The 26,556-nt window shown below is 42.4% G+C and overlaps 1 protein-coding gene across 1 annotated transcript in view; it reads right to left on the minus strand.

Moving 5' to 3' along the window:
- snd1 (staphylococcal nuclease and tudor domain containing 1) overlaps nucleotides 1-26,556 on the minus strand; it is a 400,387-nt gene that overhangs the window by 102,549 nt on the left and 271,282 nt on the right. The window contains exon 17 of the mRNA XM_083657501.1: nucleotides 5,923-6,111. Coding sequence (XP_083513627.1) covers nucleotides 5,923-6,111 — 189 coding nt within the window. The remainder of the gene's footprint in view (nucleotides 1-5,922; nucleotides 6,112-26,556) is intronic.

The raw sequence follows: 26,556 nt of genomic DNA on the forward strand, positions 1-26,556 counted from the left end.
TGTCCCCGGTCTCTCACTTTTTTATGCAGTGTCCCTGGTCTCTCACTTTTTTATGCAGCATCCCTGGTCTCTCACTTTTTTATGCAGCGTGCCTGGTCTCACTTTTTTATGCAGCGTGCCTGGTCTCACTTTTTTATGCAGCGTCCCTGGTCTCACTTTTTTATGCAGCGTGCCTGGTCTCACTTTTTTATGCAGCGTCCCTGGTCTCACTTTTTTATGCAGCGTCCCTGGTCTCACTTTTTTATGCAGAGTTCCTGGTTTCACCTTTTTATGCAGGGTCACTGGTGTCTCACTTTTTTATGCAGCATCCCTGGTCTCTCACTTTATTATGCAGGGTCTCTGGTCTCTCACTTTTTTATGCAGCGTGCCTGGTCTCACTTTTTTATGCAGCGTCCCTGGTCTCACTTTTTTATGCAGCGTGCCTGGTCTCACTTTTTTATGCAGCGTGCCTGGTCTCACTTTTTTATGCAGGGTCTCTGGTCTCTCACTTTTTTATGCAGTGTCCCCGGTCTCTCACTTTTTTATGCAGTGTCCCTGGTCTCTCACTTTTTTATGCAGCATCCCTGGTCTCTCACTTTTTTATGCAGGGTCTCTGGTCTCTCACTTTTTTATGCAGTGTCCCCGGTCTCTCACTTTTTTATGCAGTGTCCCTGGTCTCTCACTTTTTTATGCAGCATCCCTGGTCTCTCACTTTTTTATGCAGCGTGCCTGGTCTCACTTTTTTATGCAGCGTGCCTGGTCTCACTTTTTTATGCAGCGTCCCTGGTCTCACTTTTTTATGCAGCGTGCCTGGTCTCACTTTTTTATGCAGCGTCCCTGGTCTCACTTTTTTATGCAGCGTCCCTGGTCTCACTTTTTTATGCAGAGTTCCTGGTTTCACTTTTTTATGCAGGGTCACTGGTGTCTCACTTTTTTATGCAGCATCCCTGGTCTCTCACTTTATTATGCAGGGTCTCTGGTCTCTCACTTTTTTATGCAGTGTCCCTGGTCTCTCACTTTTTTATGCAGTGTCCCTGGTAGGGCTGGGTCGGTTTGAAAATTTTAAAACCGGTTCGATATTGCCGTCTAAACCGGATCGAACCGGTATACCGATTTTTTTTGTAATTAATTTTTTTATTTTTTATTTTTTTTTCAAGCAGGGCTCCCGAGTGTGGCCCATAACTGTCTGTAGTGCAACTTCAGTCCACCTGATAGCGATAATACACCTCTAAGCTGGTATTGTCAACCAGCAATGATACTGAATAAAAAGAAGCAGGACACCTGTGTAACAAACACACCCTGTATTTATTTCTCATAACTATTCAGCTCAACTTTTCTTCTAAACATCAAAATAATAAATGAAATAAGACTTCTGCCTATAGTGCAACTTGAGAAAAAGGCTAATAAAAACACAAGCAGTGCAATCAGAATGGATTGGCTTACAGCTGAGCTGCCTTATAAACTTCAAAACTCACAAATTCACACAATATAGGGCCTAGGCATGGGTCGGTTTGAACATTTTGAAACCGGTTCGATATTCCCCCAAAAAACGTATCAAAGCGGCTGCAGTTGGTGGCGATAATGCACCTCTAAGCTGGTATGCTGCCAACCAGCACGAACACTGAATACAAATAAGCAGAACCTTTTAACTGTAACAACACACTGTTTTTATTTCTCATAACTATTCAGCTTAACTTTTCTTCAAACATCAACATAATAAACAAAATAAGACTTTTGCCTACTAGTGCAACTTGAGAAGAGGCTAATACGAACAATAGTGCAATCAGAATGGACTGGCAAAAAAAAATTTTTTTTTTTTTTTTTAGGTTTTTTCGGTTTGCACGTGATCAAACCGGTTTGGGCTCGTATACCGAACCGAACCGGTAAAACCGGAAATCGACCCATGCCTAGTCCCTGGTCTCTCACTTTTTTATGCAGCATCCCTGGTCTCTCACTTTTTTATGCAGCGTGCCTGGTCTCACTTTTTTATGCAGCGTGCCTGGTCTCACTTTTTTATGCAGTGTCCCTGGTCTCACTTTTTTATGCAGCGTTCCTGGTTTCACTTTTTTATGCAGCGTGCCTGGTCTCACTTTTTTATGCAGCGTGCCTGGTCTCACTTTTTTATGCAGCGTGCCTGGTCTCACTTTTTTATGCAGCGTGCCTGGTCTCACTTTTTTATGCAGCGTGCCTGGTCTCACTTTTTTATGCAGCGTGCCTGGTCTCACTTTTTTATGCAGTGTCCCTGGTCTCACTTTTTTATGCAGTGTCCCTGGTCTCACTTTTTTATGCAGCGTCCCTGGTCTCACTTTTTTATGCAGCGTGCCTGGTCTCACTTTTTTATGCAGCGTCCCTGGTCTCACTTTTTTATGCAGCGTCCCTGGTCTCACTTTTTTATGCAGCGTTCCTGGTCTCACTTTTTTATGCAGGGTCACTGGTGTCTCACTTTTTTATGCAGCATCCCTGGTCTCTCACTTTTTTATGCAGGGTCTCTGGTCTCTCACTTTTTTATGCAGTGTCCCTGGTCTCTCACTTTTTTATGCAGTGTCCCTGGTCTCTCACTTTTTTTATGCAGCATCCCTGGTCTCTCACGTTTTTATGCAGGGTCTCTGGTCTCTCACTTTTTTATGCAGTGTCCCTGGTCTCTCACTTTTTTATGCAGGGTCTCTGGTCTCTCACTTTTTTATGCAGTGTCACTGGTCTCTCACTTTTTTATGCAGTGTCCCTGGTCTCACTTTTTTATGCAGCATCCCTGGTCTCTCACTTTTTTATGCAGGGTCACTGGTCTCTCACTTTTTTATGCAGCGTTCCTGGTCTCTCACTTTTTTATGCAGTGTCCCTGGTCTCACTTTTTTATGCAGTGTCCCTGGTCTCACTTTTTTATGCAGCATCCCTGGTCTCTCACTTTTTTATGCAGGGTCACTGGTCTCTCACTTTTTTATGCAACGTCCCTGGTCTCTCACTTTTTTATGCAGGGTCTCTGGTCTCTCACTTTTGTATGCAGTGTCACTGGTCTCTCACTTTTTTATGCAGTGTCCCTGGTCTCACTTTTTTATGCAGCGTCCCTGGTCTCACTTTTTTATGCAGCATCCCTGGTCTCTCACTTTTTTATGCAGGGTCACTGGTCTCTCACTTTTTTATGCAACGTCCCTGGTCTCTCACTTTTTTATGCAGGGTCTCTGGTCTCTCACTTTTTTATGCAGTGTCACTGGTCTCTCACTTTTTTATGCAGTGTCCCTGGTCTCACCTTTTTATGCAGCATCCCTGGTCTCTCACTTTTTTATGCAGGGTCACTGGTCTCTCACTTTTTTATGCAGCATCCCTGGTCTCTCACTTTTTTATGCAGCATCCCTGGTCTCTCACTTTTTTATGCAGCATCCCTGGTCTCACGTTTTTATGCAGCGTCCCTGGTCTCTCACTTTTTTATGCAGCATCCCTGGTCTCTCACTTTTTTATGCAGCGTCCCTGCTCTCTCACTTTTTTATGCAGCGTTCCTGGTTTTACTTTTTTATGCAGCGTTCCTGGTCTCTCACTTCTGGTTGGATGTAAATGTTACCGTCAGAAGCAGGACAATGGGTTCTGACAGGGCGATAGTCTGCAGAGAGAATTACGTAAGCAAACAAAAAACGTAGCCATAAATAAATGTGACAGGGAACAGAATTAGGCAAGTGCTAGGACTAGGACTTGAGCCTCCTGCTTGTGCGGAGAATTGGGTTAGTTGTGAGGAGAGGTCCAAATATTGTTTTAAGAGATGCTGATGCACAAAATCAAATATGCTGAGCTCCAGGAAAAGCCTCTTCCTAAAACCCTTTGGAATGTTTCATTTAGAACACAATCACTTTGTCCCATAGGTATCATTGTAGCAAAAGCTCATATCCACTAAAGTCACTTGAACTAAGCAGTTTCGGTTCAGGATGCCGGTGCAGCAATCCTCAATCACCCCCCCACACACACACACACACCATACTGCGGCCCCGCTGGACCACCAACGCAAAACTTGACTTTAATGAGGGTGTGTGTGTGTGTGTGTGTGTGTGCGTGTGTGTGTGTGTGTGCGTGTGCGTGCGCATATGTGCGTGTACACACCCTCTGAGCCCACTTCATTACAACAACCCTGTTTTCTTGTAGGGACGCCTGACACAGCAGTACCACTGATCTCTTCCATATCCACAGCCAGGGGGGCAATAAAGAGGGGGGACAAAGAGAGAGACACACAGAGAGAGAGATGGTCTATGTAGCCTCAACCTATACAGAAACCAAGACCAGCCAAGACTTCAAAAGAGAGACAGAAAGGGAGAAAAAAATGGCCCAGCTCTCAGCTTTTCTCTGGATGGTCCCTAAGGGTTAATTAGAACCCTCATCTGCCCTCAGGTAGCATACTATGCACTCGCACACACATACAGTTTTCTAACACAAGGCTTTCTCCCCTACACACAAACATCAAAAAGAGACTCCGGTTGACCGCTGCACCGGCGTTCATGGCAACCTACAGTAGCATCAAACATGATCACTGTCTGTGTGTGTGTGTGTGTGTGTGTGTGTGTGTGTGTGTGTGTGTGTGTGTGTGTGTGTGTGTGTGTCTGTCTGTCTGGTCTACTCAGGCCCCATTGTGCAGTCTTCCCTCTCGGCCCTGTCCACACTCAGGTCAGCTCAGATCAGAGCCCTGGTGCAAAAGTCAATCTGTCTGAACACAGCGGGGGGAAGGGGGGGAGGAGTGAAATCGTGTGTCATCGGAGGTGTCAGCAATCTGCCCTCATGCTGCAGCACTTAGATGGAGCATGGCAAGGTCGCTGTGCTCACATCGCCGGCAAGATAAGAATGATTTTTGTCAAGCCAGACACAGGTCCACCTGAGCGCCACTCCTGAGAAGTGTCATTCTCACCATCTTGCGTCTCTCTCCATTGAGATGGAGAGAGAGGTGGGGGGGGGGGGGGGGGGGGGATGGGCCCAGGTGAAAGGAAGAGGAGTAGCAAGAAGCTGGCTGTGGCCGTGATGGATTCAGAAGAAGGACAGAGAACACAGTCCCTTCTTGGCTCCAGCAATAGATCATACTGATAGGGGGGGAGAGATAGGCACTGGCATCTCCTGAAGCACCGGAAAGGTAGAAGTGAGCGGAAGAGAGAATGAGAGATGGAGAGAGAGTAAAATAAAGGAAGTGAGAGAGAGAGACAGACAGACAGAGAGAGAGGGGGAGATACAGAGACAGGGAGAGAGAGAGAGAGGGCAAGGACGACAGCTGGCCGGGCACTTCATTCATCTGGCAGGGGCGAGTGGCGGAGCCATAATGAAAATGGAGGGTGAGATTGGGATCAGTGCAGAGAGGCCTCCATCCATCAGAGGACTCCCACAGAGGAAAGGAAGCTTCAATGATAACACCAGACATGTGGCTATTCTCCACCCGGGATGCTGCATAAGCGCCTCCACTTTAATGCAGCTTTTAGCCCACGAGCGATGTTGACTGGATGTCGTTAGCGCGTTTTAAGAGGCAAATTTATGTAACATGAATCCAGGGTGACTTGGCCTTATTTCTTATCCAAGGATATGATGTCATGGTAGATATAGTGATATGTCCTCCTTTACCTTCAGGTTTATGGATAGACTTTTACCAAAAAAGGGCTTACTGAACAGTGATGTTAATATGCCAGCATGTTCTATGGTGGATGATACGGCTAACACAGAAAATCTTTGGAGCTCCAACTAGCTCTAAAAAGTCAACCAAATGCTGATTATTACACTTATTTCTTGTCATGGACGACTATTTTCATGGGATGTGGGATGTTGTGGTTACTCACTTGCGTGAGCAGCACCAACTGGGACAATATTCAAATAAATTCAATCTTCTTTCATACAGTAACATTTTTGTGTCAGGTGGGAGTGTCGTCATCACTATGATCAGTTCAACAGAGACTCCATGGAAAGAGGAGCGCTCTTCACAACGGGACCCACCTTCTCTTTCCTCTCGCGACAGCCCTCCTCTGCGGACACCAGGGTCTTGTAGTAGGAGCTGCGCTCGGCTGTGAAGTGGACCTTGGACAGAGCGTTTTCTACCAGCGCCACTGACAGGTTCACACCTTCGATGTGCAGCCAGCCAATGAAGTTCCCCGCTTTGTCCATGCTCTCCACTTCGACCTCCACCTGGCGGAGAAGAACGGACCGGAGGGGAGAGGAGGGGGACAGAGGAGAGAAAGAGATGGAGAGAAAAGGCTCAGTTAATGTAGTGTATGGGGGATTAGGTTTGAGATGCCATTAGACTCAGGCTGTGATACAGGAGACACGCTGTCTGTAAACAGACAGATGATTGGAGGCCTGTGAGCTCTGTATCGATTTGGCGGCCTCACACACACACACACACACAACAGACATACGCATACAGACATCAAATATCCTGGTTCATTTCCCCATCAGTGCTCTCTGGTCACCACAGCAGTGGTGTCTCGTGTGGGCTGACCTGTGGCTCGCTTCAGTCTCTGACATTCTTAATGAAACGCCACCGCCTGGGCTCTGACTGATGCTTCTGGCAGATGGACTATACTCATTCTTATGCAGAGGTGGTGGTGGCGGGTGTCTCGCTTGGTGGCCAATAGACAGAAAGCCATGTACTGAATCACTATGTAAAAAGAAAGTGATCTGAAGTCAAAATGTGCACTGTTCTTAGATGCACTGCAGCTAATAGGCGATGGGCCCAGCCGGCGTATCTGCTTTAGTTATTGAAAGCAATGATCCTCATCGAGGGAGAACCCAGCCCTCTAAAGTTGCGAATATTATTTTCATCTTAATCAGATTCCGTTTGTTGCCACTCGCAAATTGTACGAGCCTTTCCAAAACCAGAGTTTAAAGTACGTTACATTTGCAGGCAAATGCTGCGACCTACTGGCCGGTAGAACCAATAGCACACCAAGATACTGTTGGAGGGACGTCATTGACCTATCAGAGTTCGTTACGTTATCATACGGCTCTACTCTTCCTCCCCGAGACGAGTTGGACACAACAAACAAAACAACATGATATATAGCAGCAGCTGCATCACTATACATTTGAGCGTAAGTATTAATGGTTTGCAACTTGTTTGTGTTGTACAGCATTTTGTTCAAACATATGGTGACGTTGAATCAGTGTTAGCTTAGCGCTAGTTAGCTAGCACACGCTAGAATGGGCCTGCATAGCCATTTCTAACTAGCTAGTTTTTCTCGAATTGATATAACGTTAGCATGGAACCATCTCGTTTTGACAGTGGGGAGATGATGTTAGCTTTTAGGTTGATAATAAACCTTCAGATCTTTACTACCTAACATCAGAAAAGCTAGTCACAATGCAGGCTGCAAACTCACCGTTAGCGTTAGGTGACAGCTTAGGGTAAGGTGACAGCCAACTTTTCATAACAAAATAGGAGGATTTCTGAGTCGTTTGATTTCTGCCCTGGTATCTGTCACCTTTTTCACTCTCCATGACTTTGCATCCCTGAATATGAAGTCAGTTAGATTTATGGATCACTGCACCAAAACTTCTGATATGCATACATGAACCACCATCATTCAGTCAGTCAGTCAATTAATCAACAACTTTATTAATCCAACTCAGTTGGATTCAGTATTCGTTTTGAATAGTTTGTTGATGTAACAAATAGTAACATAAAAAGCAGATACACCAAATAGCTCAAATGTGAAAGAGAATCTATAAATGTTGATAAATGAAGATGGCTGTGAACCCAAAATAAAAATAATTACAATATTGTGACCCAGAGTTTAACTAAACTTCTGTGGGCACTGGACAGGGCTCTGCTAAGCACTGCAGTGTATGAGATTAAAAAGTGACTTCTTCTGTTTTCTTTGCAGGTACTGTATATTTCCACCAATTCCAATGGATCTGTGTCCTGTCAGAACCCTCAACTGCAGTGTCCTGCAATACAGAACCATCTAGGTCACACATGGGCCGGACCCGGCCCCTGGACCATCTCAATCCGGCACCCAACGTCCTCAAAGGAAAACAAAACAATGCACAAAAAGTCAATAAAAGACAGCATCACGTTAATAAATCTAATCCGCTACAGCCATTTGATTTGTATCACTATGATATCAGGAGATTAACAGGAGAAATTACCAATCACAGCGGGAGAGAGGGTTACAAATAGAGAGACCCCCATGAAAATCAGGAGTGTTGGCAGTTATCAGTCCAATGTGTTGCACTTCGCTTACTTTATATTATGTAAGTTAGTATGGCCCTCTGGAAAAAAATGTCCCACCCCTGATCTAGGTTGATAGACTTTCAGATATCAAGTATCTTGGTCAACAGGCTGGCATAAGTAATGTCTCTTATAATGATCATTAAAACTGATTTGGTGACACAAAGTATTTAACACCGTTTCATTATTTGCATCATCAAACATAGCTGCTATCAAGAGGTTTTGAGGTGTCTTCAGTGACCAGCTTACTGTACCAGGTCACTCTTACCAGAAGTGACTACGCTGTTGTCTGTTAGCCAAATATATTTCCAGGCTGTTAGATTATAGATTATCTGACATCAGCCATCTTGATAGATATTCCACTGTCATTGTTTTAATTTTGCAGAGTTGTTGGCTGATTTGTTCTCTCTTTAGTTGAGATGTTTTGCATGAACTGTAATACCATCTGATATTTTCAGTGTTCCTGCAAAAAAAATCATCCACAATTCATTTAAACAGATGGACATTTGCTGGTCTCAGTTCATTTATTTTCACGGCTCAAACCTTCAGATTTGTTGAAATACTGATCTATAGAAGTTAAAATAAAAAGACTGCATAGGAGTTATGAGTGTGCAATCTGTTTCCTTTGTTTACAACTTAGAACACACTACAAAACATGAAAAGCCACTTTTGCCTGCTCCTTGTGTATGGATGTGTATGGATGTATAAACTATGACAATTAAGCAAAGAAGTGATTTTATATTTAAACTGAGGTTCTACATCATGATAGCAGAAACTGGCGGCTACAGATGCACTCATTTGGCTTTTCCATCAGGTCATCCTGTCATTGAAGGTTGGAGGCAGTAGATTCTTGCAGACAACAGTGAGCCATGTCAGCCTGGTTTTGCAGCATGTCAGATTTTGAAACCTGTCCAACAAATCAATATAAAATATCAAACAATGTTGCTGCCTGTCCAAAAATCTATAAGTAAGTCACATTGGTTAATTTTAAGTAATTTTAATTAAAATGTTTGTGTTATTAATACAAATGTAACGTTACTCTAGATTAGAGACTAGTGAGCAGATTACTAAAATATACTGTAGTGGAGGTAATAGCCACATTTTTTAAATGAGGTTGATAGTTTACCCAACTCATTTACCAACCATTACACCCCTGACTGTAACGTTAGTTAAATATGCTGGCTGCTGTTTATTATGTTGGTATTTCTAATATAGTTAATCACAATAGCTAGCGTTTTAGTCCAAGTGACAGACAAGGGAAGCATAGCCTACAGACTGATCAGTTAGTGCTCATAAACTACTAGCGTTGTACTGCATTGACTAGCTCACAAAAGTTGCTAATGAAATAAACAGACTTTGAAAGGGGTAACGTTAGTTGTAAGGGCAAATTTACCAAAGAACTTACCATAAATTAGTATTTTATCTGGCGTGGCGTGCCTCACTTCCAAGCCACCAGAAGCTGCCGAACCTTCACAACTGACGTCACGTCTTAACACCGAATTGCTGGCTAAGTTAATATTATATAAATTAATGCAAATCATAGTAAAGTGCCACTGAAAATCATTCCAAAAAGTTAACAGCGTGTGATGTTGTGGTGTTTGGATTTGACAGTAACCAGGAACTACAAGAGCAACGTGAACCACGTGATACTTTTCCAAGCCCGCTATTGGATGATAAGTACAAATACATCATGCATGGCGGACCCTAAACATAGCTGTCTGCTCTCTTTACCGCAGAAAATGCAAGTTGACAGAGTTAGCGATCACAAAATATGGTAAGAAAGAACGGGTGGCAACAAATTTATTTTCATTTGTTGAGACATGTCTCAGTTGTTAATAAAGGACTGGGTTTTCCCTCGGTAGGGATCGTTTAAGTGCACGAAATCTCCGCTGGGCCCGCCGCCTATAAGCAGGGACACACTCAAAGGATGCATGGTTTGCTGTGGTCTGTTTGCACACAATGAACCTCTAACCTCTAACAAGGGCATTCACATATATGCAAGTGATGTTTTCATTTAGTGTTGAGTCTTCAGACTTAGTTAAGACTTCCAATATTGCCATAATGCTATTCTGCACACTTTTAAATCAGTCGCAATTACCCAGAACCATAGTGCAATTCCCCTAAGTTCACAAATGAGGCCAGTGAAATGACTAACCCTGCTGACAAAGTAACAAGGATCTCACAACATTGCCCATTATACTATAACCAAATTCTGCATATTCAGGCTAATTAGCGATTCATTACGTTTTGTTTCATAAGCGATGAACAGCAGGGAAAATCAATGGACTTTCTGCAGTCTCTTGCCTCTGTCAGCAGGGAAGCGAGAGGGCAGGTGTGCTGAGGAGATAGCCACAAGTCAAGCCATTAAGACGCAGGCTGCTTAGCCGTGCAGCCTCAAGGGAAATTTGAGGGGAATTAGTTTGTGAACTGCTCTGCCTCGTTCTCAGCTAAAGTCAAAAGCCTTTTTTAATGCATAATCTGCACTATGATTAAGCACAATAATGACAACTGATGCATATAGCAGAGACAAGTGTGCATTTTCACTTTTTGTACCCACTAACCATTTGGGTCAAGTCCACATGTCAGCAAGCAACTGCCCTACTGAAGTGTCTAAATCCCTGCGAGTCGAAGGGCGTTGCTGCTCTGGAGCTGAACTTCTCCTCTGACCTCCAAGTTACCAAGTCATAAGTGATAAGCTAAGTGTAGTGTAGCTCCCTTTGTTGTGTACAACACTTCTATAGAACAATTACATATATTTTTTATATTATTTCTTATAAAGTCAGCTCAGGTTCCAAACCAGTCCAACTCTCAAAATGGTGGGAAAAGGGCAGCTGGGACACGTGCCGAGCCTCCCATGTCCTGACAGTGATAGAATCTAAGTTCTCAGATCTCATCTACCTCAGTCTGTATAATGTGTTTTCTCTTGCTTTCCTTCTCTCTTTCTCTCTGCTATCTCCGTTTGATCCCTCTCTCTTTCTAAGTGCAGATGCAGTTACATGACTAGACCTCTGAGCACCCACATGTCAAATAGGGAAAATGGGGAGTGCAGGAAAGAGACTGGTTAGTGGTTGAGGGCTAGAACAAACAAACACAGACGAAACAAAAGAAAAGCAGAACAAAACAAGCTAAAGGGACAATCTTAGTTGAGATAAATTGCACTTGGGAGGAAAATCAGACACTATTGCATTAACAACAGCTGTTCATTCTGGTTGGTGCAGCCTTTGGCCTGCTATGAAATAGCTGGCCCGATATGAATTGCATTAAGACAGAAGCTGGGCACAAATGTCTCTGCTGTGAACATTTGCCAGCGATCAGCATTGGCAGGCTCATATGAAGTTGAATAGGATACAGCAGCGCTGAGGCTGACTTCAGCACTCGTTACTATAGCAGCAAGTTGAATAGGATACAGCAGCGCTGAGGCTGACTTCAGCACTCGTTACTATAGCAGCAAGTTGAATAGGATACAGCAGCGCTGAGGCTGACTTCAGCACTCGTTACTATAGCAGCAAGTTGAATAGGATACAGCAGCGCTGAGGCTGACTTCAGCACTCGTTACTATAGCAGCAAGTTGAATAGGATACAGCAGCGCTGAGGCTGACTTCAGCACTCGTTACTATAGCAGCAAGTTGAATAGGATACAGCAGCGCTGAGGCTGACTTCAGCACTCGTTACTATAGCAGCAAGTTGAATAGGATACAGCAGCGCTGAGGCTGACTTCAGCACTCGTTACTATAGCAGCAAGTTGAATAGGATACAGCAGCGCTGAGGCTGACTTCAGCACTCGTTACTATAGCAGCAAGTTGAATAGGATACAGCAGCGCTGAGGCTGACTTCAGCACTCGTTACTATAGCAGCAACACTGAAGTAAGAAACAAGGGTGCTTCTAAAAGCTCGAGCTGTGATGATTGTGCCACACTAAGAGCCGGGGATGAATTGAAGTGGATTGTGACAAGCTACCCATGCGTCTAATCACACAGGCAGGGATTATTGTCCTCCTCTCCCCAAGCAGATGTGCCAAGAAATGTCAGCGCCCAGCTGACCATTTCATTTGACAAGGCAATGGAGGATGCAGCGGATCAGCACGACCTTTCTGCTCATCACAACAATGCGTGGAAAGTTTCCACGCATTCACTTGTAACCTTCTGCCAGCCTTTTCTACTCTGATCTACTCAGCCCTGCACTCACCAGGGGAGTCCCTTTCCCCCTTTCCTCGAATCTCACCTGAACATTCAATTTGGATGTTCTGAAGCGCCACACAATAATGTGATAATGTGGTCTCTTGAGATTCAAACTAAAAGGGGCGGGGGATCTTAGGCCATGTTCACACTACAGGCAAATCCGATTTGCTGCTAAAGTCATTAATCATCATTATCTTGATTGGTTTCCCAAATCTGATTTGGGAGTGTGTCCGCACTGCCACAAATCTGATTTGGGCAAGTGTTCAAGTCGGATCTGTGTGTCCAGACCTCCATATGTGGTTTGGGACAAGTGACACAAATCAGACTTGGAGCGTCCAGACTCATAAAACCAATCTGGATAGAATCATTAATAGGTCAGTAAAGTTCACAAATCAGATTTGGCCTCCTAGGCTGAACATGGCCTTAGTTGCAAACAGGTAAGTTACACTCACAGTTTTGCCCATTTACCTGCTTATTCCCACACTGCTAACAATTTACAATCTCAAAAAGAAAAAGAAAAAAGGAAAAAAGCTCTCAGAACCATTCTATTCAAAAAGCTAAATTCTACAGGGATTTCAATTTGGGCTGCAGAGAGCATTATGTGCTGGATTTCCTCTTGCTCCAAGTCCCCATACATGTCTTTAATTTGCATGGTGGACCATACTGTAATATGCCCAGGCCCAAGAGCAAGGAGATTCACTGATTTAGTGTTACAATCATATGGAGCAAGGGTCAGCAACCTAGGGCATGGGTGCTACCTCTTGCAAGCAAAGGATTAGCACACAGTAGCAATAAGTGCGCAATTGAATTTCTTTGTAGAAATGATGAAATACCCACGCTACTCTGCATCTGATTGGTTTACCTCCTTGTGCTTGTGCATACATTCCAAAACAGCAGAGAGCAAATGAAAATGTCAGTGCAAAAGAGAGACAATGTCAGGTCCTCCAGCTAAAACACCTCAGGCCACTGATTGACAAGCAAATTTGAAAATGGCACTTGTGGTTTAAAATGGTTGCCGACCCCTGATAAGGAGGAACTACATGGTAGAACATAGCAGATCAATCGTGCCTTCATGTAGACCTGTGAAAGCATGCAGCATTCAGAGATGACAGGAGAGAGAGAGGTAGAGATATTCTCCAGGAAGGAAATGATGGGGTGAAATTATCGGCAAACACTTTTCCCCAGACCACTTACAGTGAATAACTCCATACTGCCAAGCTAATGGAAAGGACATTTGCTTGCCACTGACAACGACACACTATGAATAATATGCTCTAATGATAATAAATAGGCCAACTGGGGAACATCAATAATATAGGATACAGGAGAAATAAGAGGCTCTGATGGACAAGCAGCAGTTAATCAGACAGGTTACACACACACACACACACACACAGACACACACACACACACACACACACACACACACACACACACACACACACACACACACACACACAATGATTCAACCTGATTATTTGTGATACCTCAAAATGAGATTAACGAACCACTGACGGACAGACAACCCGAAAACATAATGCCTCGAGCTACATGTATGGCTATCGCCGGCGGAGGCATAAAGAAAAGAAAATAAATAATATGGTAAGTGGCTTTTTACTGTACCTTTAGAATGCCATACCACTGCCTGGCTACAATGCTTGCATGTGTTTGTGGATGTGTGTGAGATGTGTGTGTGTGTGCATGTGAGGGATTTAACAACGTTGACTTCCTTGTTGACATCTTCACAATCCCATACATGATCAAATTCATACTGCGATCTGCATGCCAACGCAAAGAGGCACTAAGCAAATCCAATGAACAGGATCAATGAACAAAGTTGATATTTTCAGCGCAGCACGCAGCGCTGTTCTGGTGAAGAAGAGTGTCTCGTTCTGTGGAAAGCTTATGCTAGATTCAATTGAACATGAGAGAACTGCATGAGGAAAGCGGTATGTGGGGGGCATGCTGGTGGCTCATTTGGCTAAGGCGCGTGTTCGAATCCGGCCTAGGGGCTTTGTCACATGTCAGCCCCGTGCTGGGAGCCCCCATCTTTCATGTCCATCTCTCCAATAAAAGGGGGGGAAGAAAAAAAGCAGCTTGTTCCCCAAAGACTGGCACGGTTACTTGGAACCACTGACAAATAATGTACCGACCTGAACTGAGGGATATGTTGGGATAAAAATGAATATGTAAAAATTGCCTGTTAATAATTTTGATGGAAATCGATAGAGTGACAGCTCAAGAGTGTGTGTGTGTGTGTGTGTGTGTGAGATGTTAGGCTGGATGGTTACAGGGCCACTTGAGGCCCCCTAGCTGAGGTGATAATTGTCTATTGATAAGCGGCAACACCTGCTTAGTGAAGAAACAGCTCCACATCCCTTCACACGCAGCGTGAAGAAAACGAGAAGCGTTCATGCCCCGGCGCGCAGGAGCGTGATGTGAAGACTGCTGATTTCTCAGTGCTTCACACACACACACACACACACACACACACACACACACACACACACACACACACACACACACACAGAAAAGATTTGGGGTTTCTCTCGTAAATAGCTTTGGTCACAATGGTGTGGAGAGGAGAGAGGTGGCATGGAGGAAACTGCTTTGAGTAGAGCCCAGATGGTTCCCAGCGGAGGCCTCCTCCGAGCCAAGATGGCTCCCGCCGGAACACAAATGGGCTCTGGTAATCTCATAAACGCTGGGATTGTATCGGGGCGGTGGACGGAAAAGAGAAAAAGACAAAATACACACACACACACCCACACACACACACACACACACACACAAGCCATTCACAAGTACAGAAGACAAAGCTATTTGGTAGCATTAAAGTGAAAGCTGGCCCGGGGGCATGTTTTAAAACGGCGGGAGATTTAATTCACTTAGCTGTTTGAAAGTGAAAAAAGAAAAACAAAGAGGGGAAAATAAGAGGAGGGGACTGCAGGTGACACGTCATGCCAGAGCCAAAACACTACCTCACATGGTTAGAAAAGCACATGACAGGTTGGCAATTAACTTTGATCACCAAACCAAACCAAATACTGTACATATTGAATACATGGAGGGGACAAAGTAACTTCTCTATCTACAGTATGAGGTGGAAGTTGAACAAAGCACGCAACTTACTAACCCAATTCAAGTGCAGCTTTATGCATCCTCTCTTCAAGAAGAGGCAGTAGGCTGTATACAGTAACTGCCAGGTCCACAGCTTGGTGTCAAATCACCACTGATGGTATCTCTGCCCCTCCTTAAATCTCTTTTTTACTGCACTGTCCAATTACTGAGAAGTACTGTAACAGAAGTGAGTTTTCATAACTCAAACTACCCATCCTGATCATAAAAGTTGAACGGGAGAGAGACAGTATTTGGCTAGAGTGCACACCGGGCTGATGCTGGTGTTGCACAATGTGTGTGTGTGTGTGTGTGTGTATGTGTGTGCGAGTGTGCGAGTGTGTGTGTGTGTGTGTGTGTGTGTGTGTGTATGTGTGTGCGAGTGTGCGAGTGTGTGTGTGTATGTGTGTGTGTGTGTGCGTGCGTGCGTCTGTGGGGGCTCTGTAATGTGCAGATGTAAGCAGGCCTTTCTGAGTGGAAAGCAGGAAAGCAGAGCGGCAGGTGGAGACAACTTGGCATGTCCTCATTCATTCTCATTAAGCAACAAGGAGCCAGCCGCTTTTATGACTGCTGTACTCAGCCACGTAGCTGGCCTCTCTCAAGTCTGTGTGCATGTGTGTAGGTGTGTGTAGGTGTGTGTGTTCGTGATATTATAATATCAAAGGGGAATGAAAACATCAACAGTTTCTGTGGCAAGTGAAATGATGCAGGGAGAAATGTTTATATACAGTATGTGTCTCTGTGTGTCCTTGAGTGTGCACGGGCCTGTGTGTATTCCAGCGATACAAGGCATTCAGTGTTCATCACATGAATGATTATTATGGTTGGAAAGGTAGAGATGACTGGAGCACACAAAATCACTCGCAAAAAATTTAATAAGGTACAAAAACTGACGTTTCGACTAGTGCTGCACGATTTGGGGGAAAGGTGCGATTAGCGATTATGGTGGACAATATTGCGATTTGCGATTGCGATATAATAAAGAAATGGTATCTAAGGATGTACCGGCATTAGGGGTGGGGGGAAAAATCGATACACCATAGTATCGCGATATTGTGCCTGACGATATTGTATCGATATTTGGACGCCAAGTATCGATATTGAAAAAAAAAAGAAGAAAAAAAATTGCAGGCCATGCCAGACCACCGGGCTACTATAAACTTTAGTTCCAAGGCCAGCAGTAAACAAACGGTAGCATCTTTTCATTTTGTTCTAACATTAACAGTTTTGTCATAACAGTAATTTACAAATTCCCCAGTTACTGAATGCGCTGCACAAGATGTTTTGTGCAAGTGAAGTGAAGTTGCATTGTTCAAAAACTACCTAAGTACAGTAGTCCACACACACATCCAGTTAAGGTGGACTGTAAGTAGACTGTAACAAACAGTTCAGTTTGTCAGGTGCATGCAACTATGACATGACTTTATGAAAGTTGTTGGTTTGTTTACTTGACAATGTTGCTGCAATAAAATGGTTGAAGTCAGATGTACAGACTGGAAGATTGTTCTTATATAAACCAGATGTTGACAAAGTTTTCCTTTGGGGACATCATTTGCAGTTGAAAAAGTAAGAAATCGCAATATATCGAAATATCGCAATATTCAATATATCGCAATATCGGCGATATCGCAATACTATCGTATCGTGACTCAAGTATCGTTTTAGTATCGTATCGTGGGCATCTGGTGATTCCCACCCCTAACCGGCATGAGTTTTTGACGGTATGATAACCTTGGACAAAAATACCACGGTTTCACGTATCACAGACTAAAATACATGAAATATGTTACAATTTAAAATATATTAAAACTAAATAAATAAAACAATTTGAAATAAAATTATCTTTACAAAAAAATAAAACATTTTGAGACATTTGCCTGTCCCAAACATGTAAAAAAGAAACACCAGAAAAATAGAAACTGTACTGTGTTACAGCACATAGAAGATGGCTCAGACTGCAAAGTTAGTTACATGTCTGTCCAGTAATAGACCCCGTTTATTTATTTTGTAGCGACAGGTGGCCTTAAACGCCACACTCACGTGACGCTTCTTGAGAGAGAGGTGAGGTAACGTGCATCTGCAGACTTTATCGAGGGACCATGAAGGCGTCATGTGACGTCAGGCTAGCTAGAAGCCTGGAGGTGCTGCTCGCAGCTGCGACAGTGAAATCTCGCTATATTCTTCATCACAGTGGGTCATTACCCACTGTGCACACGTGCACTAGTTCTGCGTAAGCACCTGCAGCTCTCTCCTTATTTTACTGAGGTTCTCACTAATCACACGGCTGTTTACATGCGTTTCTGACCGGCGAGCTAGTTATTAGCATAGCTTGCTGTTAGCGATCATGGGATGTTCTCTCTCTGCCTCTCGGTAGATAATATGTAACCTTGCTGCGCATAACATTACTTATTTGCGGGAGTGCATGGGAGAAGTCTCCCGCTAGTGTTGATGCCCAGTGTGATGGCAGAGAAACTTGTGTTTGCTGCGTCGCGTGTAACGTTAGTTTAGAGGAGGCTCTCACACACACACACACACACACTCAAAAAGACGTGAAAAAATAAAAATAATGGCACACTTTTGCGGTTATGTAATCGCATGTGCTGACATCGCGATTGCGATTAGATTACGGTAATCGTGCAGCACTAGTTTCGACGTGAGCAGCGTCTTCTTCAGAGTCCATTATTATGGTTGTTTATATATATGTGTGTGTGTGTGTGTGTGTGTAGAGGGCAGGTATGCCAAGGTGGTGGGAGCCTGGAGGGTAAACAGCATCATTCAGTCTCACTTGGCCCTCCACCCCTGTCCTCCTCTGCTTACTGCCCATTCACAGAGAGAGAGGGAGGGGGGGGGGGGGGGGGGGGGGCGACCAACATAGAGAAAAGGGCTGAGTCACTCCCACCTACAGCCCTTTGCTCGACCAGAGAATAAGCCATTTATCAAACTGAGCTTTGGTGAAGATTGAAGGAGTGATGTGTGTGTTTGTGTGTGTGCGTGTGTGTGTGTGTGTGTGTGTTGGGGCACAGAGGTCAAACCTGCTCGGAGCAATGACTGACCCTAAGCCCTAGAATGAAGGGAGGGGGAGGCAAGAAGGCAAGGAAGAGAGGACTCCGAGGAGTGTATGTGATGTCTTTGAAGCAGTACACTTAAATCACTAAAAACAATCAACTCATCTCAAAACCTTAATACATATTCTCTAACCTTTGCTATCCACCTCTTAAAAATCAATGACTCTGAACACTTTATTGAAAGACAAACTGTCCTTTTCATTCAGAAAAAGCTGTGCGTTGACGGGCCAGCCTCCCCGCCTTAAGCTCAGTCTTGCGTGAAAACTCCATTTGGCAGTATTGAGCAACACCGTCCAACAAAAATCTATCATTTCTCAATATCGCCCCATACGCCGGCTTGTATGGATCGTTTTTTTTTCTAAGTGGAGACACTGAGTTCCTTTAAACGATACATTTGTCGCCCATGCAACCGCGCATATAGCCCACAAGTTTGATCACATTTGACCCAAAATCGATATCTCATGAAGGTGTTCCTGTAGGCTGGAAAACAATTAATCAAGGAAAAAGAAGAACTGAATGAAAGTGTCCAAAGCGATAGAAGAGCAGCGAGCAAAATTAATAAATGAAAAGCTACGACTACAGTAGGGAACAAATACACTATTAGAGTTGGCCTGTAGATTGGAGAGACAAGGCTGTCACAAGCTATGATAGCTCTGTGAAAGGGAAATTGCTTGGCTCTACACTACTCCTGTGTCTAGTATGCATGACACAAAAGCGGGATAACAAAACATAAATAACAAAAATGACATGTTAGTGAATAAAGACCAGTCTCTACATTGTGGGGTTGCTTGCATCGTGCACAGCCATTAAAGGAACACTCCGCCCATTTTCAACCAGCTTTGAAGTCTGTCATTTAATTTGACAGTTATTGAGTGTTAAAGTGTGGACCAGTGACATCACTGGTCCACACTAACTCAAATTAATAACTCATTAACTGGGGCGGTCGACAAGATGGCGACCGGTGCGGCTGTTTTGCTCTGAGCTCCGAATGGGCTTTGAGTACCAATTGATAAACTAATGATATAAACTACGTGATGTCAACCTAAAGGACTAGCATCGACGAGAAAACGAATTTGTCCAACACAGTGTGAACCACTATTTGCGGAAAAAACCATTTTGATCAGCACAGCTTCGCTCAGCTAACTAGCCTGCTACAAGCTAATTAGCCTTCCGTAACTATTGTGACAGCTAGCAGCTAGCTACAAGCTATTTTGCTACCGAACACGTGAAGTCCAGCATGGGGACACAACCAAGGAAGATTAAGGACAGAAGAGGGAACCTTTTAATGGACTTTGAAAACGCGGATAACAAGAGCCCATTGTGCAGACCAGTACCTGATACTCCCACGGCGAGCCCTATTCACAAGAAAGCTTGCTCCGAACAGGCCCGTGCTAATATGCCGAATGTCAACACCAGCAGCGAAAAGGAAGATGTGTCCAATGCTGACATAATGAAAGCTATCCAGGAGTTGTCAGGCAGATTTACTTCCCTCGAGCAAAATATAAATAAAAACACGGCGGACATCGTAACGATCAAAGAAAATGTCGAAGGGATAGATCACCAGACGAAGATGACAAATGAGAAGGTGATTGATGTGAGCCGGCGGATCGTGGATCAAGATACGAAGATTGAAGAAGCTGAACGCTACAGTCGACGTTGGAATCTAAAGCTATTCAACCTCCCTGAAGCTATCAACGAAACCGCAGAGGATGCAAGGAAACAAGTCTTTGAAATTCTTGCTCAAATCGCTCCAGAGGAGAAAGGCAAGCTTGGCTTTCTCATTGACACTGTACACCGCGTCGGACGCCCGAGGGAAGACAGGAGCACTCGTCCAGTGATAATTCAGTTCACCATGCGCACCTTCAGGCAGAAAATCTGGAGGGGTTCAATGAGTGCTGCAGTGATGAAGGAGAAGAAACTTCGATTCGCAGAGGATCTAACATACCTGGAGAGACAATGTCGCAACAAACTTTGGCCACTGGTTGACAAGGCACGCAAGGAGGGGAAGAAAGCTACCTGGCGCGGCCCTGAGGCAATCATCGACGGCAAAAGAATTGCTGCAGAGACAATTAAAGACGCATAAGTAGCCTAATCTATCACGGTCCTACCATATATTCTGTTCTCTTTAAGCATGGACCGATGACATCAGGTTGGTCTATATTGGTTTGGTTTCTATGAGACTATTATAAAGAGATGTTGATTTGCTAATTAACACACTGTTCATTTGTAGTTTATAAGACTTTGTTCTGGTACTGCAATGGTACTCAAACCTCAAGAGGTTCTTCTACACTATATTCCTTGAGGAATTTACATATAATTAGCCTATTCTTACTAAGGCTTATTTTTGTTTTAGTTCTCAGACACTGTGCCCCACCTATTATTTTAAATGGCCGATTTTAAGTTCAGTTCTTTGAAAATTGTTTCCCTGAATGTTAGGGGACTCCGAGATGGTACTAAAAGAAAGGCTATATTCCTCTTTATTAGAAAAACTAATGCCAACTTCATCTTTTTACAAGAAACTCACTCTTGTGATACTGACAGTAAATTTTGGAAAGGACAATGGGGGGATCAAGCATTCTTTTCACATGCCTCTCATCACTCTGCAGGGGTGGCTCTTCTTCTTAACAAATTTACAGGAGATGTTCTCGAAACTTCCAGTTCAGAAGATGGCAGATGGATACTGGCTGTTGCAAAACTAGATAATTCCTTTTTCATAATCTGTAATGTTTATGGTCACAATGTGGTGGCCCAGTCTAAACCTATGTTTACTCACATTTACTCAAAGATTAAGGATTTACAAGATAAATATAAAGAGGCATTTTTGATTATAGGAGGGGACTTAAATGATGCTCCAAATGATTTGGTGGATAGAATTCCAGAAAGAATTTCCCAGAACTCTCAGTTTAAAGCCACAGCTTTTCTGAGCGACAAGTTGTCAGTAGTAGATGCATGGCGCTTTTTCAACCCTAGCTGTAAAGAGTTTACTTGGTGTAATGCTAGACTTACACAGCAATCTAGGATAGACTTATGGTTAACTTCTTCATCTTGCATGCAATACATATCTGAAATTTCACACTGCTATGCTCCTTTATCAGATCATAAGATGATTTCTGTGCATTTAGTTGGATCCAAAGAAAATAATAACAAACTACGTGGATACTGGAAACTAAATAATAACTTACTCAAAGACAAAACCTTTCAAGACTCAGTCAAACAGTTGGCACAAAATATTTTTAAAGAAAACGAAATGAGTCATACTCAGAAGTGGGAGTACTTCAAATTTAAGATTAGAGAAATGGCTATCAAGCGTAGCAAGGACATCAAAAAAGCCAGCAATGCAAAGGAAAGGGAAATTATGGACGATTTGAAGATCTTATTAAGTAAAGAAAATCTTCTAGAAAATGAGAAAATTAAACTAATACAACTCCAGATTGAAATAGATAAACTATATGTTGATGCTGCTAAAGGAGCCTTTATACGATCCAGGGCAAAATGGTTAGAAAATGGTGAGAAAAACACCTCCTATTTCTTTGCACTAGAAAAACGTAATTGCAAAAGGAACAATATCTCGACACTGAAAATAGACAATACTATTAGTACTAATCCCAGAGAAATAGCAGAGCATGTAAGATCATTTTATGAAGAATTATACAAATCTAAATATGAATCCATATGCTGTGAAGAATTTCTGGAAACTGTTAAAGATTATGTTCCTACAATTTCAGAACAATTTAAAAGTAACTGTGAAAAAACAATTCTAAATTGTGAATTTGTGGAGGCCTTGAAACACATGAAGATGGGAAAATCTCCTGGGATTGATGGTTTATCTACTGAATTTTATCTGTTTTTTTGGGAAGTTATTGAAACCCCACTTATGGAAATGTATAAAGAATGTATTGACAAGGAGGAAATGACATCGACAATGAAACAGGGATTAATTAGTTTAATTCCTAAACCAAACAAAGACTCTCTTTCTATTGAAAACTGGAGACCGATCACACTTCTAAATGTGGATTATAAATTATTTGCACTTGTATTTGCCAGACGCCTGAAAAAAAAACCTTGGAGAAATTATAAATGAAACCCAAACGGGTTTCATGGCTAATCGTCATATAAGCAACAATATAAGATTGGTTATGGATATACTTGACTACTCAGAGTATGTAGAATCACAGGCGGTCATTGTATTTCTTGACTTTTATAAAGCGTTTGATACAGTAGAACACTCATTTATATATAAGGTTTTAGATTTGTTTGGGTTTGGGCGAAAATTTATTTCAGTAGTCAAAATGTTATACAAGGACATCAATAGTAGTGTAATGATCTATCCCAATACCTCAAAAAGATTTTCTGTTAATAGATCGGTGCGTCAAGGTTGTCCAATTTCTCCATTTTTATTTTTAATCGTCACAGAATTACTTTCTTTAAAGATTTTGAACAGTCCCAATATAAATGGTTTATCTATATTTCAGAGGGAAATTCGAATTACACAACTAGCAGATGATACGGCCTTATTTCTGAGAGATAAACACCAAATTCAACCATCTATTCAACTTATTAAAGAATTTTCGAAGGCTTCGGGGTTGCGCCTTAATATAGGGAAATGTGAAATCTTGACCTTATATGATACAGATGAGGTAAGCATATCCAACATTCCAGTGAAAAAAACAGTTAAATATTTGGGTATTGATGTAACTAAAGATATGCTAGCTAGACAACAACTGAACTTTCTTCCTAGAATCAAAAAGACAAAAAATATTATGAATATGTGGCTTCAACGTGATCTATCTATTTTTGGTAGAGTTCTTTTGACCAAGGCGGAAGGTATTTCAAGACTTGTTTATCCAGCCCTTTCATTGTTTGTCCAAGACTCAACATCTAAGGAAATCAACAGCATACTCACAAATTTTGCTTGGAAAAATAAACACCACCACTTAAAAAAAGAAATACTTTCTGGAAACAGGAAGGAGGGTGGATTTGAACTGATAGATTTTATTGATTTGAATAATACATTTAAAGTGAAATGGATTAAGCAATGTCTGCAAGCCCCTGAGTCTATTTGGTATTTTATTCCAAACAAGATTTTCAAAAATGTTGGTGGTCTCTATTTTCTACTTTCCTGTAACTTTAACATCACAAAACTACCTATAAAGTTGTCTAAGTTTTACCAACAGGCCCTCCTAGCATGGAAATTATGTTATGTACATAACTTCTCCCCACACAAAACCATCATATGGAATAATGGAGACATTCTTGTGAGGAAAAAATCTATCTTTAAGCAAAGCTGGATTGATAAAGATATTATTTTTGTAAGTGATCTTTTTGATACAAACGGTTTATTATTTAGCTATGAGCATTTCCTCCTGCGTAAAGCTTTTCCAGTAACAAGCAAGGAATTCAACTATGTGATGAAAGCCATCCCTAACGGTCTTTCCCATCTAATGAAAACTCATCTTCAATATCAAGAAGTATTGAGATTGGAAACCCTTTTGAAGATAAATGGTATTGACATTTTGAATGCTAAATGTAACAATAAACATATCCGTAATGCTTTCTATGAAAAAAAGAAAATTACTCCTAGAGGGAAGGCTTACTGGAACAGTATTTTTGCTGACATTGACTGGCAGAGAGCATGGCTTTCACCACATAGATTCTGTATCAATAATAAGATTAAAGAAGTACACATCAAAATTTTGCACAGTATGTATCCAACAAACCTGTATTTTTCAAAATTTTTAGAAGTCGATAACAAATGTAATTTTTGCAGTGTTGACCCTGAAACTTTTGTTCATTTATTTTACCATTGTTTGCACTCACTTGCGTTCTGGACTCAAATGCAGGATTACATTCTAAGGAAAACTAAATATAACATCAGGATTGAATGTATACATGTCATTACCTACTTTGATCATGAGAATAGTGTAATTGAATTCATTGTTAATCTGTGGATTTTATATGGTAAATTTCATATACATAAGGCCAGAGTGCTAAAATCTTCCCCCAATTTCATAAGGTTTCTTTGTGAGTTTAATGATTACATTAGGACTCTTAAACGTATAGATGGTAATAAGAGTAATAAAACTGTCAAATTATATTGTGAACTATTTAAAGAGGAATAATTTTGTTTTTGTTTTCACTTTTGTCATTGCTACTTGATTCTCGACTGTAATTTGTACCATCATACTTGTCCATCTTAATCTATTTTCTGTAATGAGCACATGTCTGTTCCAATATTCAATGTTCTCTTGTCTGTTTGAATAAAAAAAAAAAAAAAAAAAAAAAAAAAAAAAAAAAACTCATTAACTCAAATCAACTCAATAACTGTCAAACCATTCATCATTCATCTAGTTTGACAGTTATTGAGAGTTGATTTGAGTTAATGAGTTATTAATTTGAGTTAGTGTGGACCAGTGATGTCACTGGTCCACACTTTAACATTCAATAACTGTCAAATTAAATGACACACTTCAAAACCGTTTACAGTTTTCTGATATACTACTGATGTTCTAATGATACAAAGCTGGTTGAAAATGGGCAGAGTGTTCCTTTAAGAAAGGCCCTCAAGTGCTCTTAATGTTAACAGCATGGCCAGGGAAGAGTGGCATAAAAAACCCCATGGCAATTACCTCTATGGGGGCTGGATGTCTTCCTGGTTACAGTCACGGTGACATCCCATTGACAAAGTGCCTCGCCTCTAATAACAGACTGTGCTTTCTTAACCACTCCACTTGTTTACCACCTACCCCTCTCCCTCACAGCAGGAAGGCCCCGGGTATCAAGCGGCTAAATGTGTTAGCCTGTCACTGCGCTCCGATCGAAAAAGAAAAGAAAGTAAAGGCCAGTCAGTTCCGGGGTGAAATCTATAAATATAGATCACCTTAAAAGAGAGACGGACAAGCATAAATGAATGAATTAAACAGAGCGCTATTGATCCCTTAATGGCATGGAGCAGCACAGGATGTAAATAGCTTGTTAATGGGGCCTGTAATTAAAAAAACAAAAAACATAAACATGTGGACGGGCAAGCTGTAGCCTAAGTTATAGAGGTAACCAGGCAAACAGATGACCTGTGTAGTCCCTATCACAAATAAGTGCCAGAAAGTAGACAGCTCACGCCAAATGTCTTCAGCTTAAATGAATGACTATACTTTCTATATGTCTATATGAGATCATACTGATGAATTATGCATTTTCAGAGAGTGTTGACAACTTAAACAGGTGACCCCAGAAAATAAATAAATAACATTTCATTTATTTGACTATCAGCTAGACCACAACAGCAAGTTATCCTAAGAGGAAAAAGCCAGGTGGTTGGACGAAGGGACGAAATTACGAAAAGGTGGCATATCACATCATTTGCTCTCTTGCTAGCTGCTACCCTCTGCCAGCCACAGCCAGCATGTTGCCTCAGGGTGCAGGTTATTGACTGTTCCAGAGTTGGGAAGCTAGCAGTACAGCTAGTGCAGTACAGCTAGTGCAGTACAGCTAGTGCAGTACAGCTAGTGCAGTACAGCTAGGGGCCAAGCCTCTGGCTCCAACAATCCAAACCAGGTGGGCCCAATAACTCATCAGAACAGCAGTGAGGAGAGACAGTGGTCTGTTAGAGGGTGGTGAGGTTGAGAGGGGATACTGTATATCTGTTAGAGGGTGAGAGGGGATACTGTATATCTGTTAGAGGGTGAGAGGGGATACTGTATGTCTGTTAGAGGGTGGTGAGGGTGAGAGGGGATACTGTATGTCTGTTAGAGGGTGGTGAGGTTGAGAGGGGATACTGTATGTCTGTTAGAGGGTGGTGAGGGTGAGAGGGGATACTGTATGTCTGTTAGAGGGTGGTGAGGTTGAGAGGGGATACTGTATGTCTGTTAGAGGGTGGTGAGGTTGAGAGGGGATACTGTATGTCTGTTAGAGGGTGGTGAGGTTGAGAGGGGATACTGTATATATGTTAGAGGGTGGTGAGGTTGAGAGGGGATACTGTATGTCTGTTAGAGGGTGGTGAGGGTGAGAGGGGATACTGTATGTCTGTTAGAGGGTGGTGAGGGTG

This window comes from Poromitra crassiceps, assembly GCF_964638095.1.
Source record: "Poromitra crassiceps genome assembly, chromosome: 2".
NCBI lineage: Eukaryota > Metazoa > Chordata > Actinopteri > Beryciformes > Melamphaidae > Poromitra > Poromitra crassiceps.